The sequence below is a fragment of the Squalius cephalus genome (assembly GCF_949319135.1).
Source record: "Squalius cephalus genome assembly, chromosome: 7".
In the NCBI taxonomy this organism is placed as follows: domain Eukaryota; kingdom Metazoa; phylum Chordata; class Actinopteri; order Cypriniformes; family Leuciscidae; genus Squalius; species Squalius cephalus.
The window spans coordinates 26,193,986-26,211,786 of NC_137128.1; the positions used below are offsets into that span (position 1 = coordinate 26,193,986).

Genomic DNA, 17,801 nt, shown 5'->3' on the forward strand with positions numbered 1-17,801 from the left:
CGTCAGATTTTTGGGAAGTGTTCCCGGTTCCGGCTGACCTAATCTATGCAGCCTAATATGGAATTAGAGAAGTCTATAATGTGTTATGTGTATGCTAGGTCAAAGAGATGTGAAAAAAAAAGTAGCAAAGCACAAATCTTATTGCGATTATCATGACAGGTAATGTTTAGTGATTTAAAATCGAGGAATTGATATTGTCACCCCAGCCCTAGAGTCCACACAGCTGACATTAACTTGCAGTTTATCCACTTTGTGTGCACGAATTAGACTCTGAACAGTCAAAATACAGCATTGGAGAAGCGCTAATTAAATGTCAATGTTTCGGTCAATGATTTCGGCCCTTCAAAACAATTTCAACCCGAAACCAAAAATTGTTGTTTCGGCTGGAAATTATCGGTAGCCAAAATTTCAGTGCATCTCTAATATTTAGTGAACTACAACTTAAATTTAAGTCTGTTCCTCACACAAATCTATCGTATGGCTTTAGCGCATGAGTCAATGTATTTGTCCTTTTGGAGCTTTTATCGTTTTTTTTACTTTCATTATTGGAAAGAGGATATTCTTCAAAATATCTCCTTTTGTATTCCACAGAAGAAAATTTCTGTTTAATGTTTAAATGAATTAATTTCATTTAATGTTTAAGAACTCCATGTAGGTAAGTAAATAAAACTAGGGCTGGGAGACAAAACGATAACTATTGTGATATTATTTCCCTCAATATAATTATAACTATGCATGTTAATGTTAACACTATTAATTTTAATATAAGAAGAGTCCTAACTCAAACAGTCAGAATAATTAATTAATAATTAAATAGGCTAGTTCTATTAAGATATTTATTTTAAGGAAAAAAGACTGAAAAAGGATTTACTTTAGATCTGACTTGAACTTTAAGTTCTGAGAAGATAATGCATCAAAATTGCATTGCCTTTTTATCACCAGCAAGTCAAACAAACATTCTCAAGAAAAGTCATTTTAAATGTTTAATAAAGTTAAAAGTTGTTATTTTAGTATCCCTGAGATTTTAGTATAGCTTTTATTAATATTTTCCATTTTCATTTGAAATTTTTTTTTGTCATTTTGTTGTTTTGTCATTTGTATTATTTAATGTTTGTAAATGTCTTTATAGTTTGTAATTTTTTTTTTCTCAAATAAAAAGTACATTTTTATATATTTTTATTTTATTTAAGTTTATGTTAATTTCATTTTCAAGTAACAAATAAGGATTTTTTTGTAACTGGACTTTTGTGAATATGACCCAGAAAGAAAAAAAATCATTAATATATCTGACATCAGTCTGACACACAGAGTTTTGTTGGCCCGACTGGAGAAAAACCCTGTCATGTTGCCAACTTCTACATTAATTGATTATAGGTGAGAGATTTTACATCACACAATGTTCCAATTAAGTGATTCCCTGAGAGAAGACAAAAGGAGCAGAAAAGTCGAACAAAGTCTCACTCTGCACTCACTGGGGTCATTATGTATGCAATATATGCTGTGGGCTGTCACAGTCACTCATCTAAATGAAGCTGTAAGTTCAGTTGAGAGATTCTGACTAACCAATTTCAAAAGGTTTAATCAAAAGCTGCCATTAATAATTGACATAATACACTATGGAGGCCTCTGCAGTTTTCTGCATTAGTTAATGGATGGGAATTGGTAGGCACCTTTATACAACACATTATGTATTATTGATTCAATTTTAAATAACACGCACCTAAAGAACAAAACAAATGGTGAATTTTTTTCAGCAAACAACCTAGCTAACTAAAGGATTGGTTTAGGTTTACATTTGTTAATCTGTTTTCTGATGGAAAGCCCATGACACAATTGATTTTTTTTTTGGTCCATCTCCATACTTACAATGCAACGAAAAAAAAGAAAAAAAAAGAAAAAAAGAATCAATTACTTTTGTCGCTTAGCAACTGCACTGGAAAAAATGATTTGTTGAATTTAATTTTTTTTTTTTTATTGTAAGTGGTTGCACACAATTGATTTTAGTTACATTTAAACAAAAGCATTAAGTTGAACTAAAATTGATTAAGTTCAACTAAATGCATTTGTTTAAATGTAGCTAAAATCAATTGTGTGCAACCACTTACGATACATTTTTTTATTAAATTCAACAAATAATTTATTTCAGTGTGTAGTTGCAGCACATGCTAAACCCACTGCATTCAGTTACCTTTAAAAATCATATTAATCACTCTAATAATAGAGTCACCTCACCTCACCACTACAACAATGCTTATAAAACATGGTAAAATATTAATGCAGGTATGTAATCTATTAACATTTTTGTTTGTTTTAAAAAAAGGACACATTGTAATATATTATATGCCCTATATTTTCACTCTTGCTTTTAAATTGTCTTTATTCAAGGTGTTTTTTCATTTAACCCTCATGTTGCGTTTGGGTCATTTTGACCCGAAGATTTTCTTTTCCCCGAAAATACTAGTTAATGTTATTGCATTGACTAAAACTTAGTGACTTTGTTCACAAAATATATAACTACTTCTCAAATGTTTTTTTGACAATTTACAAAAAATATCTTATAAATCTCTCATTATACTATATTATCACCCAAGATTGGATTCAATCTTTTTGTCAACTTGTTTTCTTTAAACTTTTCTTATTTTCACAAGTGTGACTCTTTTTTACAAAATAAAAGTTTTTCAAAACAAACTTCCTGGTGAAACATTTAAGTAGACAGTGTGATCAACAGTGCAATTTTTTTTCATATTTATTTCATATTATTCAAAAATAATGCTTTTTTTACTCAAAAAAATGAGATGCCTACTTTCTGATAAATGAGGCCTACGATTAATCAGATGCAAATAGAAATATAAAACTAGTCCTAATTGAAAGAAAAAAAGTTGCCAAAAAGAATGAATCCAATATTGGGTGATAATATAGCATAACAAGTGATTTATAAGCTAGGGTTAGGGTTTTTCTAGGCCAGTCATTTTTGACCGGGAACATCACAAGTGTTATAGGGTTTTGAACACAACACAAGGGTTAACATTGGATGAATGATGATGTTTGTTTAAATGTACTAAAAGACTAAACAAGATAAGGAACTCATGTTATGGCTGGGCATTCTCTCACTTACTGCGATAGGATTGAAAATGCATCAGGCTAGAAAAAGAAGAAGTGGGCGTGTCCAGACAGCCATGCCAGTGTAATGAGTAATAACTGAGTGTGCTGGCATTTCCATTAGTACTAAACACTAAATTAAAGCAGGTTTCCATCCTGGGTGACTGGAAAGGCAGGATCACATTCTTTTAATAGCACAGGAAATATATAAGATGGTAAACAAAACAAAACACAACACAGACATGCAGATCTGAATCAGACCGTCACAGGTTAACCTGTTGACTCTATAAACTTGGACTTAACATACACCCATTTTCACTGGTTTGTCATTTTTTTTTTAAAGAACAGAATTCCAGAACACTTTTTATCAGAATTACCTTTATTTTCCCCACAAATCTTATTGCAGTTAAACTTCCCAGTTCATACTCTGTACAACCAAACCCATAATCTAGGTTAAACAGCCACATCACTTCCTGTGGAAGCTACCTTTTAGATGTGAGGTCAGAGGGGGGAGACTTTAGAAACAGTTGTTTTTGCCATTTAATTGGTTGTTAAACTCTTTCTCTGTTAATGGTTGTTGTATTAGCTGTTTGGAGGGTTTAAGTGTTGTGTTGGGTGTTTATATTATTTAATTTGATCGTTACAAACTTTTTAGTTTGCTCCTGTTGTTGGTATGCCCTGTAGGTGGGGCTTCAGCCTATAAATAGGCTTGCTGGCTGAAAGGAATCCAACCACCAATAAAAACAAACGAAGAAGAAGAAGAAGAAGAAGAAGAAGAAATAATAATTCAGTTCTGGGTATGGACTAGGAGAAACCTCATACTGAGCAGTGTTGCGAGCTTGGGCCATTTGGTTTAGCTAAAATTAGCACATTGTTGCTGTTTATTGTTGTTTTCTCCTGCGCTGTAAATATTTTAGCACCTTCCAATAAAACTGTGGATTTTGCATCAACTTTTTGTACAGCATGTCATTTCCCTTTTCCACTCCAACTGGTTTGCCTCACTAGTCACAGACCACAAAAACAAGATAAAGGAACCTCACCTGACAAACACTTATTCTCATACACTACTGTCTGGGATTAGTTGGATTTAAAAATATATATATACTTTTACTCAGGAGGGATGCGTTTATTGATCAAACGTGAAAGTAAAGACATTTATAATGTTACAAAATATTTTTTACTCTGATCCTTTTTGAGCTTTCAAAGAATCCTGAAAAAACTGCCAGTTTCCCAATAATAGCACAGCTGTTTTCAACATTGATAATAATTAGAAATTATTCTTATTTAGCAACTTACAAAAAAAAAAAAATCAGCTGTAAGAATACACTACATTTTAAAATACATTAAAGTAGAAAACAGTTATTTTATTATTTCACCATATTACTGTATTTTTGATCAAATAAATGCAGTCTTGGTGAAAAGAAAGCACTCGTTTCAAAAATATTACAAATCTTACTGACCTCAAACTGTTAAACTATAGTGTTTGGGAGTGTTCAAAGTGGTCTGGGTTTTCTGAAGTGAGGTATTATTATACTGCTGAAAAACATCTTAAACCAGCCTATGATGGTTTCCTGGTTTAATTTGATCCCCCAGCCTGGACAGGCTGCTCTATTGCCTGGTTTTAGAAGGGTTTCAGACACTTTTCAGCTGGTCAGGCTAGTTTCAGCATGTCTTTTTTTTCAGCAGGGCGTACAAGTAAAGTTTTTATTATTCCAACTTCCAAGTCTGACATATGTTCTGCTAATATTGTGACAGAGATAATAAAAATACTTCAAGGGGCAGAAAAGACACTAAATTGTGTTCAGAGAACACATATCCTTAGTCATTCGCACATTCAGCTTGTCTGGAGGAAGGAGTCAGACTTCCTAAGCTGCCAAGTTTGGAGAACATTATGGGGCCAAATCAGTCGCCTGCTGTGAGTCACACTCAGAAAGACAGCAGCGCAACGCCACCAACTTAATCCAGATTACTACAACAAACTGACACTCGATCCTTAACCATATGACCAAAACAATGACGAGGGAAATAAACAGAACACTACTCAGAAGTCTAGAATTTATCCTACCCCAATTCTGGCCCACCGACGACTATCTTTTCAATCAGTGTAACCTCAGTCTGAAAAGGCATATTTGCTGACTGAATGGAAGAACAATCATTGGCTGTTAATTTGTTGAATGAAAGGCTTTCTGAGAATTCAATTTCAGTTTATTTGCTGTTGTCTGAAGCATGGTACGAGTCAATAACCTGCTCTGTAAACATTCATGTTGACCCTCCGCTGCTATTTCTACATGAGAGAATATGCTCAGGCATGCACGAATCTCACTGTAAACCACAAACCACCTCCGCTCTTTATGGATTTTTCTTAGCAAAGGTTCATCTCAGTCCATCAGTGACAGTGTCCATGGAGGTTACTCATTAATCACTGGATTTGATGTTAACTGGGGTGTGTTTTTGGCCCAAGAATTTCTACCCTAGAGGGAGTGTCTTAATTTTATTTTATTTTTTAAAGGAAACCATGGTCATATTTTACAGAGTAAGGAGGACACAAGTTGAGTTGACAAGTTGAGAAAAGAGTCTCTGTTATAACATTATAACTGTCCTAACACTGCCATTTTTTTCACGCTGCCAGTAACATCACAAACTGCACTGCCATGATCAGTAGATGATGACACAAATTATAAGACATTTTTATTTTAAAATCACATAGTGAAATTTTAGCACACATTCCATGATGAACTACATTTGGTCAATACCTGATGAATACCCAATTCACATATGAGTATGGATGGGCATTTTTGTCAATTTTTCATTTCGAGTACTGACAGATCTCAAAAATGAGTACTCGAGTACTCAAGTACTCAGTATCAGCGATAATGAAAATATTTTTAATTGAGACACTGTTATGAAAATTATTGCTGACAAATACAAATATGACATGGAATGTCTATCAAAATATGAAAATATGACTAGAAAAAGAACTGCTAGATTTTCAATAACCCAATGTTTTCGAAAAAGTAATAGCTGCATAAAGTGAAGCTGAAGAGTAAATTAAAACGTAAACTGAAGCCCGTTCTATATGACACATATGAGATTAATCAGATGTCTTAGATGGACAACATTAACATACCATTACAACTTGTATCTGCACTAAAAGGATGCAAAATTAAGTGAACTTGAACAAAGTTAGGCCTACATGCTAGCCCTGAAAGTCCCGTTGTGGATGCACTCTTCCCGTAACAATGCGCTGAAATTCAATTACAAAGAATTCACAACATTCTATAGTGTTCTCATTATAATGTTTTGTATATGATATTGCACATCTTGCACTTAACTGTACTTTCATCTACTTTATCAAGTGATTCCAGTAATCCCTGACCGTTTTCGAAGCCATGATGAGAAACGTTTTTAATTAAAACATAGGCCTATTGTAATTTAATGACATCCCGGATCACGCTGAAGGATTATATGTTTGTTGTTCGGAGCATTTTGTTTTGAGAGCGAGGCACAGTGTAATGGAGAGTTCGCAAAGAAACATTTGTTGAAAGATGAAGCACCCAACTGTAGCCCCTTTTTACACAGAGATCCCGGAAAATACACTGATAATGTGTCCTGGAATTTGTCCCGGGATCGTTTGATTTTGGTTCATTCACACTGCCAGTGATTTCCTGGAATCTGTGCGTGCGTTCACACACATCCCGTAAAGATCCCATAAAGACACATGAAATTAGGATGTGACGTGAAATGTCTCGACTCTCCACAGCGTCAAAGTTTGCTTATGATCTGCAATTTCTCTCGAGAAACCACACTTGTGCATTTTTTTTCTGATTCGATGATAAACTAGCATCGCATTGCGTACCATTCCACAACACTGGGGTGGTGTGGCGCAATGGATAAGACACATGCCTTTGGTGTGAGAGACCCGGGTTCGAATCCACTGTGAGACACCAATGTGTCCCTGAGCAAGACACTTAACCCCTAGTTGCTCCAGAGGCGTGCGACCTCTGACATATATAGCAATTGTAAGTCGCTTTGGATAAAAGCGTCAGCTAAATGAATAAATGTAAATGTAAATGTAAGCTCACTACGTCACTGTGATCACTACGACACACCCCTTTCGGCATTGGTCCTGCCTTTTGTTCACAAAGGGCGTGTTCCGGGACTGATCCCGGCAATGTAAACTTATTAGGTCCCCAGCCAGGGATTTTTCCCGGGATCAATCCCGTGACGTGTTTGTGTTCACATAGAAGACACTGTAGCAATTTTATGGCAATTTTCTGGGATCAACGCTCTGTGTGAAAGGGGTTTATTGGATCTGACAGCGCCTGCATTAGAGTTCTCAACGGGTCGGGTCGGCCCGACAAACCCGACGGGACCCGCGGGTTCGGGCCGGGTTCGGGTCGAAAATATAATCAAATGACTCGGGTCGGGTCGGACCTCGGGCTTATCTTTTCCGCTCAGTGAAAAAAAAAACAACATATTAATCATCGCAGCTGTTCACCATAAAGAAAGTCTGGCTGCTGCGTGCAACGTGCATCATGGAGAAGGGCGGGGGCGGACCTGATGCACGCGCACGCCTTTAGCCTGGAGAGAAGAAGATGTAGTTGGTGAAAAGTAAACTTGCCACAGGTGAATACACCGTCGCTGCTACAGCCTATTTATATATTTTATATATAAGTTTATTGTTTCAGTTGTTTGTATTGTTAAAAGGCGTGAACATTAAAGGTTGATTTGAATTCCCGTCTGCTGGTCATGATAATACGTGTATGAGGAAAACAAATCCGACGCGGCGTCAGGCCGCGGGCCGGGTTCGGGCAGATAATTCACGTTGATGTGTCGGGTTACATCGGGTCCGGGCTTTAAAAGCCACGGGCCGGGTCGGGTCGGGTTGTAATTTTCGGGCCCGTTGAGAACTCTAGCCTGCATCACAAACCTTAAGTAAATTATTTCATCATGCTTTGTCTGTAAATAACAGTTTTATATGGATAATGTTTTCACAACACTTACTGACATGCAATAGCGAGTGGGCATTGATAGTTTCCCATGCAATGATGTTAGCCAATCAATGAGCCGCCCCTTAAAAATGGATCATTCCTGACAGAGGGTCAGAATGAAGGTTGAAAATAATTGTTTTTATCAGACTGTATAATGAAACTGGCACTGCCAGACACATCTGGTAGTCAAACGGACCATTAGTTTGTGAATGGGGGCCTGGATTCATCTGATGTCTGTGTACTGTTCTGTCCCACACAGGTGTGCTATTGGTGGAATGAGCAGAACCACACAGTAATGCACAGAAAAATGGGTAAAAATAGGGGGAGTGTCCCACTGAACCCTGTTTGCAAAGTTAACCCCTGTGAAGTCAAATATGAAGGAAACAGTATGTCGTGCACATTTCAATTGTAAAAATTCAAAAGCTTAAAAGTCTAAAAAGACTTGTTTTTAATACTGCAAGAAATAATTTACAATAAAGTTAAAACAATCTGCTAGTGGTGTGAGAATAATAGAACTAATCAAGATACATTCTCTGAAAACAAGTCTTAATATATTATACAATTTTGCCTCCTTTTTAAAGGATATTCAGATAATTTACAGGAAAAAAATACATCAAATATATTTTTAAAAAATGTATATAAAGAATTTTTTTTTAGTACCAGTATCATGTGTCTGGATGGCAATATGCATATGAAAATTATATACAGATGAGATTATGCATAATAAAGATGTGAAAAAGGTGTCGTAAGCTCCATGTCATTTCTAGGATTTCAGAGTAAAAAAATAAAGCTTGTGCATGTACACATAATCTCCAGCTGGGATTTATAAAATGTACTATTTTTGTGCAAGTTATGGCATAGGCTATGTATATTTTTATAAATCTGAAAACATTTGTAAGTATAGGCTATGCAAAATCTGCCACTTGTGCATATGCATACTTTTAGAATGAAATCTATGCAATGATGGGGCCCACTGGGTGATTTGATCTGGCCAGCCAAAAGACATTATTGTTTACACATGCTGAGTCTCAGATGCATCTTCTTTGACCACTTGTGATTGGATTTCATTAAGGGGAATTCATGACTCATTACATAGTCATCAATGAAAATAGAAAAAAAAAAAAAAAAAAAAACTCACTGTTGCTCTCAAATATAATTGAGATACAACAGAACAGCAATGTGGTCCCATGTGTTTTGGACTACCTTCGAATGTGGTTTGAGGAATCAAACCCCATCCTTGTAGCGCTGTTAGAACGCAGTCTTCCAGAGGAAGATGCAGCTTTCAAAACTAGGTCTCTCTCAAAGACAAATCTTTAGAGATGCATGATGTGGTACAGCATGTACACTTTATGCTTTACAATTACACAAGACACAAAAACAAGTAGACAAAAACTTTAGTAGCCTATATTTTAATTTGTATCGTACAGATTAGAAGTCGACCGATTGATTGGTTTTGCTGGAGTTTAGAATGACCCAGGTTAACTATTTCAATTGTGAAAATCCCTTTGGAGTATTTTGTTGTCATTCAGTAAAAAACTATCAGTTGGTTAATTGTTATCTGCCAGTGCGGTCCAACCATATCATTATCAGTAAAAACTACTATCGGTCAACCTCTAAAACAGATGTACAGCTCACAAAGGGGAGGCCAAAATATTGGCATTTGGCATTTTATAAGTACAAAAGCGTACTAACAATATTAAAAGTTTGGCTGATATTTTCATGTTGTGGTCAATAACTAATAAATGGCCGATGTTAAAATTAGCCTATATACTATTTTGTGCAAATTGGTGTTAAATAAAACACTAGCCTAAATACTAAAATCAACCAATTAAAATGCTACAGTTTAGGCAGCACAACATAGCCTAATGCACAGTACTATTGAAAAATAGATCGATTTTTAGATTTACAATAAATAGATTTAGATTTGCTAAATATTACATTGAATTGTGCGTGTTTTTAAAGATGAACTTAAATTCTAGGCATTTACATCCCTATTATTATGTTTAAAATATTGTACACCAATTTCTATAGATCAAGCTCAAATGTTGCCATATATCGGGCCAGGTGATACTACCACGTAAGAAGATCCATTTCTTCTCTTTTGACTTTCAATCTGTTTTTGCGAATCTGCACAAGAACAAAAAATCTACATGAATGGAAGCAGGTAAAAGATTCAGACAAAAGACAAACACTACCTGTAATTTAAAACCACAGTTCACACAACTCCGCAAACACAAACTGAAACTATTTTCCTTCTGATATTTCAGGAAGAGACTGTATTATTAACAATAAATCTTTGTGTCAGAGGAAGCACAGTGATGGGAGAGGAAGGGAGAGCTGGAGTAAATATACGATGTTTCCTATCACAGTATGAATAGAGGACATCTCAGTTACATGCATGCATGGCACAGGTAACACAAGAACAATTGAACCTTTATGTGTTTTGGGAAGTTTTACATTTACTTTCATAAATGTAAATACACACATAATTACAATCTCAACGTCTATGAATAAGAAATCAAAACACCATGTTTGACATTATTTGTTAACATGTTTTCATCTCCCTTTTTCCTCCCTTCTTCTTCTGTTAGGTTAATCCCTATCTTATCATATCCCTTGTTAATGTTGGATGTAGGAATAAAATATGTTTTATGTTGAATTTGCTTTAGTTAAAACTCCTTCATGCTTTGAATGAATGAAAAACAACAGGTTGAAGTAAAGGCATTTGTTTGCGTGAAGGAACGCAGCTGCATTTAATGAACAGTCTGAATACAAACTAGCCTCGTCATGTTATAATAATAAATACACATATAAAAAACACATAAAAACATTTGAATGGCGTGTGTTCTACACAAAAGCATTCGTGAAAGGCTTAAACCGTAAGTGTCATTTGTATCCTCGCGTGTATTGTTGTGGGACACGAGAAAACGCCTCTAACAAACAAACTGTTGCATCCATTGACGTTCAGTCATGTTACATTTACTTAACTAAAAATAATGGATGGAAAATATCAGCTGGTATTCTGTGCGCCATCTGTTAAGAATAGCCTATGATATTTTGTAACGTACAGAAATAGTCCGATCTGTTATTACAACTCACGTAAACATGTAAAACAGGGTTTCTGTCAGTCCACAATCTCCACATAACTTAGATGCCTATACATGAAGCATTCGATGTCACTCGTGCGGGTATATCGGTCAAGGATATGTCCTAAAACTAAGAAAGAGTCTGGCATTTTACGATAGAGTTTTTAAATGTCGTCAAATGAAAGAAAAAATGTCCATCATCACAAAACACATGCGGAACAGGCGTGAAACAGACTGAAAGTAAACCGCTGTTTATCTCGCTCATGAAAGCAGATCTTGTCAACAGTTTCAGATGACTCAACATTTGATCTAGAGGTTGTTATAAATTAACAGGAGCTTTGAAGTATGGTAAATAAATACTGGGTCGCGATATCCAAACCTCGCGCGGTGCTCCGATTGCATGCGCGAGTCACTCCATCTCCCCGTCCGAAAAACGCACACTCTCACAAACTGATGTCACGGCACAGAAAAAAAAACAATAAACGTTCATGCCAGCGCGGCTTTCTAAGATCTGCGCCATATTTGAACACCCCTAGGTAGTATTGACTGTGAAAAAAAGGAAACGCGCGCGGATAAAACTTGAGAAATGCAGACGAGGGGAAACTAAGAAGTGTTACAGCCCCACGCACTTACCTCGCGTCTCTTGGGTCACCGAGAATACAAGTACAGCCAGCAGCAATGAGCGGCAAAGTAACGTTCCCGCGTCCATCGTGGTATAGATCATTCTTAAGGACTGGTCAGTTTTTTCCTCACACATTCAAGTAGTCGAGTCTCTGCTTCGAGAAAGGGAGCGCTCTGATTGGTCAGCACGGAGAAATATGCTCCGCCCACATTGATCACTCGTCGTTAGCCTGCCTCAGTTTAGCCGGGGAGTTCAGCTGTATCTCAAAACTACTGAGAATAAGTCCTGTGAATGTTGTTACAAAAACGATCTGATCATCCCACATGCAGCTTTCATGATCAGGGATTCAAAATACTTAAGTCAATCTAACCGTAATCAGATACTCATGTCATTTTTCTTTCTCTCTCTCTCTTTTTAACATAAAAATAAGATTACACACACTGAAAAAGCATATTTTAGCAGCCTAAGATGGTTTGCTGGCCTTAGCTGGTTTATATATACATATAATTTTTATGTAATAAAATACATAATACATTTACATCATTAATACCATAACATGCAAATGTATTTGCATTTATGATGCCTCTATGCAGCATTAAACAGTTTAAACACTGTAAATGCACCTTTTTGTGATACTTATGCTGCTTCGGATGCATCTTTGGTGGAGCAGTGTAAAGACATAAGAAAGAGAAAGATTTTTAATCATTATTGTGAACGAGATGAGGCTGTATGTGGCCAGAAATGACGTAACTATATGTCCTGAGAATGAAACAAGCCAGGGCAGACAGACAGCCTGAAGGCAGAGATTGAAGAGCAGCTAGCTATTATCTGTGGTTGGTTAGTGCTCTATAGCAAACTCCTCTTTCCTGTTGGTAGAACTGAACCATTTCAGTAAACTAGTCTCTTTGGCGGACATACAAAACAGGCAATGACATGATGGAATGCACTAGAATGAGGCCAATGATGATTGGTTATTAAGACTAAGCTAAAACATTTTAGATACATTTTAGAGAAAACTTGGCATCAGCAAGGTTCAGCTTTGCAAAGAGTAACTAAAATATTATGTGTGCCAAGCTTAGCGCAAAGTCATATTATACACATACAGTGAATCAAACTATGTGCTTTTTTGATGATCACTTCCTGCTTTATGTGTCTCCACTCTGCCCCCTTGTGACCTGATATACACTACTATTCAAAAGTTTGGGGTCAGTAATATTTTTCTTAAAAGAAATGAATACTTTTATTCAGCAAGGATGCATTAATTGATCAAACGTGGCAGTAGGAAAAAATATATTTCTGTCAAAAAAATGAACTTTTTATTCACCAAAGAATCCTGAAGAAATGCATGTTTCCACTTATAAAATATTCAGCATATTAGAATGATCCGATGTGACACGGAAGACAGGAGTAATGATTCTGAACATTTCAGACCCCAAACATTTGAACAGGAGTGTACATAGTCACATTTGCCCTTGACGAGACATCAGATACATCAAATCTTTATTTTCCTCGTTCAATGTCTGTGTATCGTTTCTAAACCTGCCACAACTTAGAGAAACAACAGACATACTTATAAAACAAAACATTTATTCACTCAGCACCATTGAAATATGAAAAAAGAAAGGGGGAGGGTTCAAACTCAAATCTGACTTCTAGAAGATAAACAATGTCATTTTTTTCTAGTTTGTCTTTCTAAATATGTCATAGAAAGTTTAAACACAGTTAAGACTTATAACGTGGTTGTGGCCACTGTCGACTTTTGAAATGAATGCCTATTTAAGTATGTACTTGGCACTGGGTTTTAGTTGTATGTGCTTTTACATTATAAATTAGACATATTGCCATTAAATACTAGTTTAGATGCAAGTTCACAGAAAGTAGCTTCATGGGTGTGAAAAAAACCTCTAAACAAAAAAAACAAAACAAAGAAATTATTATTAGAAATTATTATTACAGTGCATTTAAACAACTTCCAAAACTCTGTGGTTTGATTATATCCAAACAATATTGGTATTTAATCTGATTAAAAGAAATTAACTTGTGTGTATCTATGTTTATGGTTTTAAATTTGTAGTTAATATTACACGCACAAAACCCTGTATTAGTAATTGTAAGGGAGCGACTAAGACCATCTGAGAAGACACACAGTAATGCAGTGAATTGAAACAATGGATCTACACTTGCTTGATGTCTGGCTGAGGTATTCTTTGGTATTCTAATAGTTGAATAAATGTCGTGGGTCGTCGATTGAACAATTTCAGTGGGTGATTTATACATATTTACATCATGCTCAGAGAAGTACTGAAACATGATTGCAGTGCCATTTTCCCTGGCTTGTCACTTCTCACAGGAACTCTCTCCCTAAAAATAACAAAGAGTAGATTGGATATTTCCCCTAGCAGGATATTTCCAGCTACTGCTGCTCCCTACATCTGCATTACTTTACTTTGAAATGGTCAGCTTTCTAGTTCCTTCCAGGGTCCTGGATGTAACTGTTCTCAATGCAAAGCACAATGAAGTGGTTTGAGCAGCTACGCGTGTGCTGCCCGAGCAATCTGCCGGTCTGCAGAAGAGATGCCTGTCCGGTCACCGCCATGTCACCCGTCCGCCATGCCTCACAGTAGTTAGTTGTCATTCGGATGCCCACCGTACTCGAGCCGTGCCACACCAGCTTCTGAGGCCTTGAGTCATAGTAACATATACAATTATTCAAACTGTTAGAATTCAGTTTACATGTCTAAAAAATTCAAAAGGAAAAAGCTGTTTACCAAGCCCGATCTGTCATGACATTTCGTCCGTCGAAGGAGTAAATCGGAGTAAGTGGATCAAAAACAGCCCCGTTGCCGGAGAACATAGCCATCCAGCTGCCGAATAGCACTTCTCCCTAGAGAGGATGCACAAGAAGCTTAATTTAGACAGGCTAAACTTAGGCAAACTCCATATAATGAGAACACATTGATCAAAAAATACTTTAAAATATTGATCATACTTTGAGGTTCACCACTGGCAAGTTGAAGCGGTCCCCTTTCTTGACGATGGTGGAGAGGTCTTGTAGGTGAGAGGAGAGGAAAGCTCTGTAAGTTGATGTCAGGCCCCTGGCACGGGCTTGCTGGTAACACTGATAATCTGCCCCTCGGATTCCGTGCATGTCTCCTGAAAATGGGGCATTGAGTGCCACCAGGTGCAACTGAGAAGTTCAAAGGTCAGAGGTCATGTCAAAGTGCACACCATTTCACATCAAACATTAAAACATGCAACAAGGTTTAAGCAATCCTTACCGCAGGCATCGAGTGTGCAGTGTGTGGAAGAACATTGTAGTCTGGCAGGAAGCTCTTTAACTCCTGCAATTAACGTTAGATGTTCACATCAGACACTAAGGTACAGTATATACCATTATTACTAAAATGAACATTTGATTCCAGAATATTTTAACATTTGTCCAGATCTTGTAAATGGTAGTAGACAAACAATGATCCTAAGGCCATACTAGGGGATATATTGATACCATGTCGGTTTTCGTCGGATGTTAGGTATTTTATTATTTAACAATACGATATTGGATATTTAATTTTTCAGCCTTTATTTTCCCCTATTTTTACATTTAGATTACCTTTACCATAATCTAACAATCTCTTATATTGAGCTTTCAAAAGTTCATTTAATAACATTGTTGAATGTAATCTTTAGCATATCTCAAATAGTGGTAACTAAAATGAAAAACTATTAAAATAGCTTTTGGTAACTGAAAAAAAGTTCAAATAAAATACTATATAAACATTACATGAAAAATATAACTTAAACTAAAATTGAAATAAAAAATTAGAGCTAAATAGAAATATTTTTTAAATAATAATAATAATAATAAAAAAATCACATGAAAAAGATCACTAAAACTAAAAATATAATTAAAAATATGAATAATTACTATAGTACTATAGCATACAGATACTGAAATAACACTGATCTCAAAATGAATATCCATCTTTCAAACTACATTATAATATTGTGATGCCTAAATTCACTTGTAACATTTAAAATCATTGATTGTAATTTTGATTTATTTAGACAAAACAGCATAGAATTTTTTTCAGAAAAAATATCAGTTTATTAGAATCGCACACAATTTTAATATCTGTGCATCCCTAGATTACTGCATATATATGACGCACCTGGCTGTGAAGTCTGGGTACGCTGCGGTCGCTGGGTCTGCTCAGGCCTTGTGACAAAGCAGATGAGGAACTGTCTTGGGGAACTGGGATAAGCTCTCCTAGCTAAAAACACAGTTACAAATCAGAAAACATTAGAATAAGAAGACAAGACATCTTACTCTATTTATGTTTGTTTAGAAATACCTCAACTTTCTTCCAGCCCCCTTGTACCCTGATGTACAGTTCACTCTTGTCTATAACAAATCCCAGTGTCCCTTCTGCAGCTTGACTGGTCTCTCTTATCATAGTCTGAATGTTTTTGTATGTGCTCACCTGGAAAGGCAAAGTAAGCAGTCACAATAAAAAAAACCAAGGCACATTTCATTCTTTATGAGCTTGCTCCCCTACAACTGAGTTCTGTGCCATCTGACTTACAGGGTTTCCATGGCCAGAAGCGCCGGGCGGCCCTGGAGGACCTGGAGGTCCAGGGAGACTCGCAGCTGAGAAAGAAAGTAAAGCAGAAGTTTGATGCCTGAGTAAGTTGTCGTTAAAAAGTTCTTTGCCTCGATAAAGTCACTCAAAATAACTTTGGAGAGAAATCTGTTTAAGAATGCACTCAAGCTAATTCAAGTTTGGAAAAGTTCACTATTTGAAGTCATGATAGAGTATTTGTTGTCACCTGAGCCATATGCCGATGGGGTACCTGGTGGTCCAGGTGGTCCTGGTGGCCCTTGTGGTCCTGAACTTCCATAACCAGGCAGTCCTGGCAGGCCTGGGGCACCAGTGTCCCCAGGAGGGCCAACAATAGAGTCCCCTTTAGGCCCCTGACATGCAAAAAACGCGTGTCATATTAGGGCTTAATTTTTATCTTATTAAAAAAAGGACAGACTTAGTTTATGTTTTTGTTTCAATTAGAGACATAGTTGAATAGTGAGATTTATTTTTTAGTATTTGTTTTGAATTGATTAGTTATTGTAAACTTACCACAAGGCCTGCTCTTCCAGGGATCCCTGGAGGGCCAGGCAAACCTGGATCCCCTTTCTCTCCTTTTTGTCCTTTGTAGCCATTCTCACCTTTAGCACCCTTAGAGACACATACTCAAAATCATACAAAATCATACATACTCAAAAAAAAAAAAAAAACAATGACGGCAGTCGCCTAATGAACAAGCACTTTTTCAAAATGTTTTCCTTACTACTTGAATTTTTAAATGTTATATATTTTTTTTTTTTTTGGGCATCCCTGGACCCCAGTTTGAAAACTCCTGACCTACCTTACTCATTTTGTGTGCAAAATTTTGCCCATTTTAAGTATTTACTGTGCTTCTATATGCAAATGCTAAAAAAACATATTTTTCATTTTTCATATGTGAGATATTGAACAAGTACTTACCACATGATCCTGAGGAAACATAGGCCCTGTGAGGAAAGAAAACATAAAGATCAATTCAACAGATATAGTTGACTACTATATACAGTAGACAAAAATGGTTGATGTCTAGTCAAAAAGTGTTAATGTCTAGTCATTGGACTGTCTGCCAATTAATGTGTGCTATACAGAGTGGCCTATGTGAGCAGAGCGGGGAGCGCCATTCTGAAGACTGCACTCCGCTCACTTGGTATGCTCAGGGCCACTCACTCAATGCAGAATGCCCTTTGTGATATGCTGGTTCAAGAACCTGTGAAATAGTCAATAGTTCTAAGCAGGTTATGGAGTTAAAAAATATTGATTTAATGAAGTTGTGAACCTTATACATAAATGCAGACTAAACATCCAAGTTAAGAACCAAGAAGGAGAAGAAATTGAAAGGGAGTGAGGAGAAACTGAGATAGCAAAGATTTATTTAAGATATTTT

The 17,801-nt window shown here is 36.3% G+C and overlaps 2 protein-coding genes across 5 annotated transcripts in view; both read right to left on the reverse strand.

The window, feature by feature from the left end:
* tgfbr1a (transforming growth factor, beta receptor 1 a) overlaps positions 1 to 11,977 on the reverse strand; it is a 40,599-nt gene extending 28,622 nt beyond the window's left edge. The window contains exon 1 of the mRNA XM_079877612.1: positions 11,810 to 11,977. Within this exon, the coding sequence (XP_079733738.1) occupies positions 11,810 to 11,933 (124 nt within the window). The 5' untranslated portion in view covers positions 11,934 to 11,977. The remainder of the gene's footprint in view (positions 1 to 11,809) is intronic.
* Positions 11,978 to 13,368: 1,391 nt separating this feature from the next.
* Positions 13,369 to 17,801, reverse strand: part of col15a1b (collagen, type XV, alpha 1b) — a 45,714-nt gene continuing 41,281 nt past the window's right edge. For all 4 annotated transcript variants that reach the window (XM_079876394.1, XM_079876393.1, XM_079876392.1 and 1 more), the window contains 10 exons: positions 17,339 to 17,364; positions 16,931 to 17,029; positions 16,626 to 16,770; positions 16,382 to 16,446; positions 16,151 to 16,279; positions 15,968 to 16,069; positions 15,077 to 15,139; positions 14,788 to 14,985; positions 14,567 to 14,682; positions 13,369 to 14,479 (listed from right to left, as the gene is read on the reverse strand). In XM_079876394.1, coding sequence (XP_079732520.1) covers positions 14,263 to 14,479; positions 14,567 to 14,682; positions 14,788 to 14,985; positions 15,077 to 15,139; positions 15,968 to 16,069; positions 16,151 to 16,279; positions 16,382 to 16,446; positions 16,626 to 16,770; positions 16,931 to 17,029; positions 17,339 to 17,364 — 1,160 coding nt within the window. In that variant the 3' untranslated portion in view covers positions 13,369 to 14,262. The remainder of the gene's footprint in view (positions 14,480 to 14,566; positions 14,683 to 14,787; positions 14,986 to 15,076; positions 15,140 to 15,967; positions 16,070 to 16,150; positions 16,280 to 16,381; positions 16,447 to 16,625; positions 16,771 to 16,930; positions 17,030 to 17,338; positions 17,365 to 17,801) is intronic.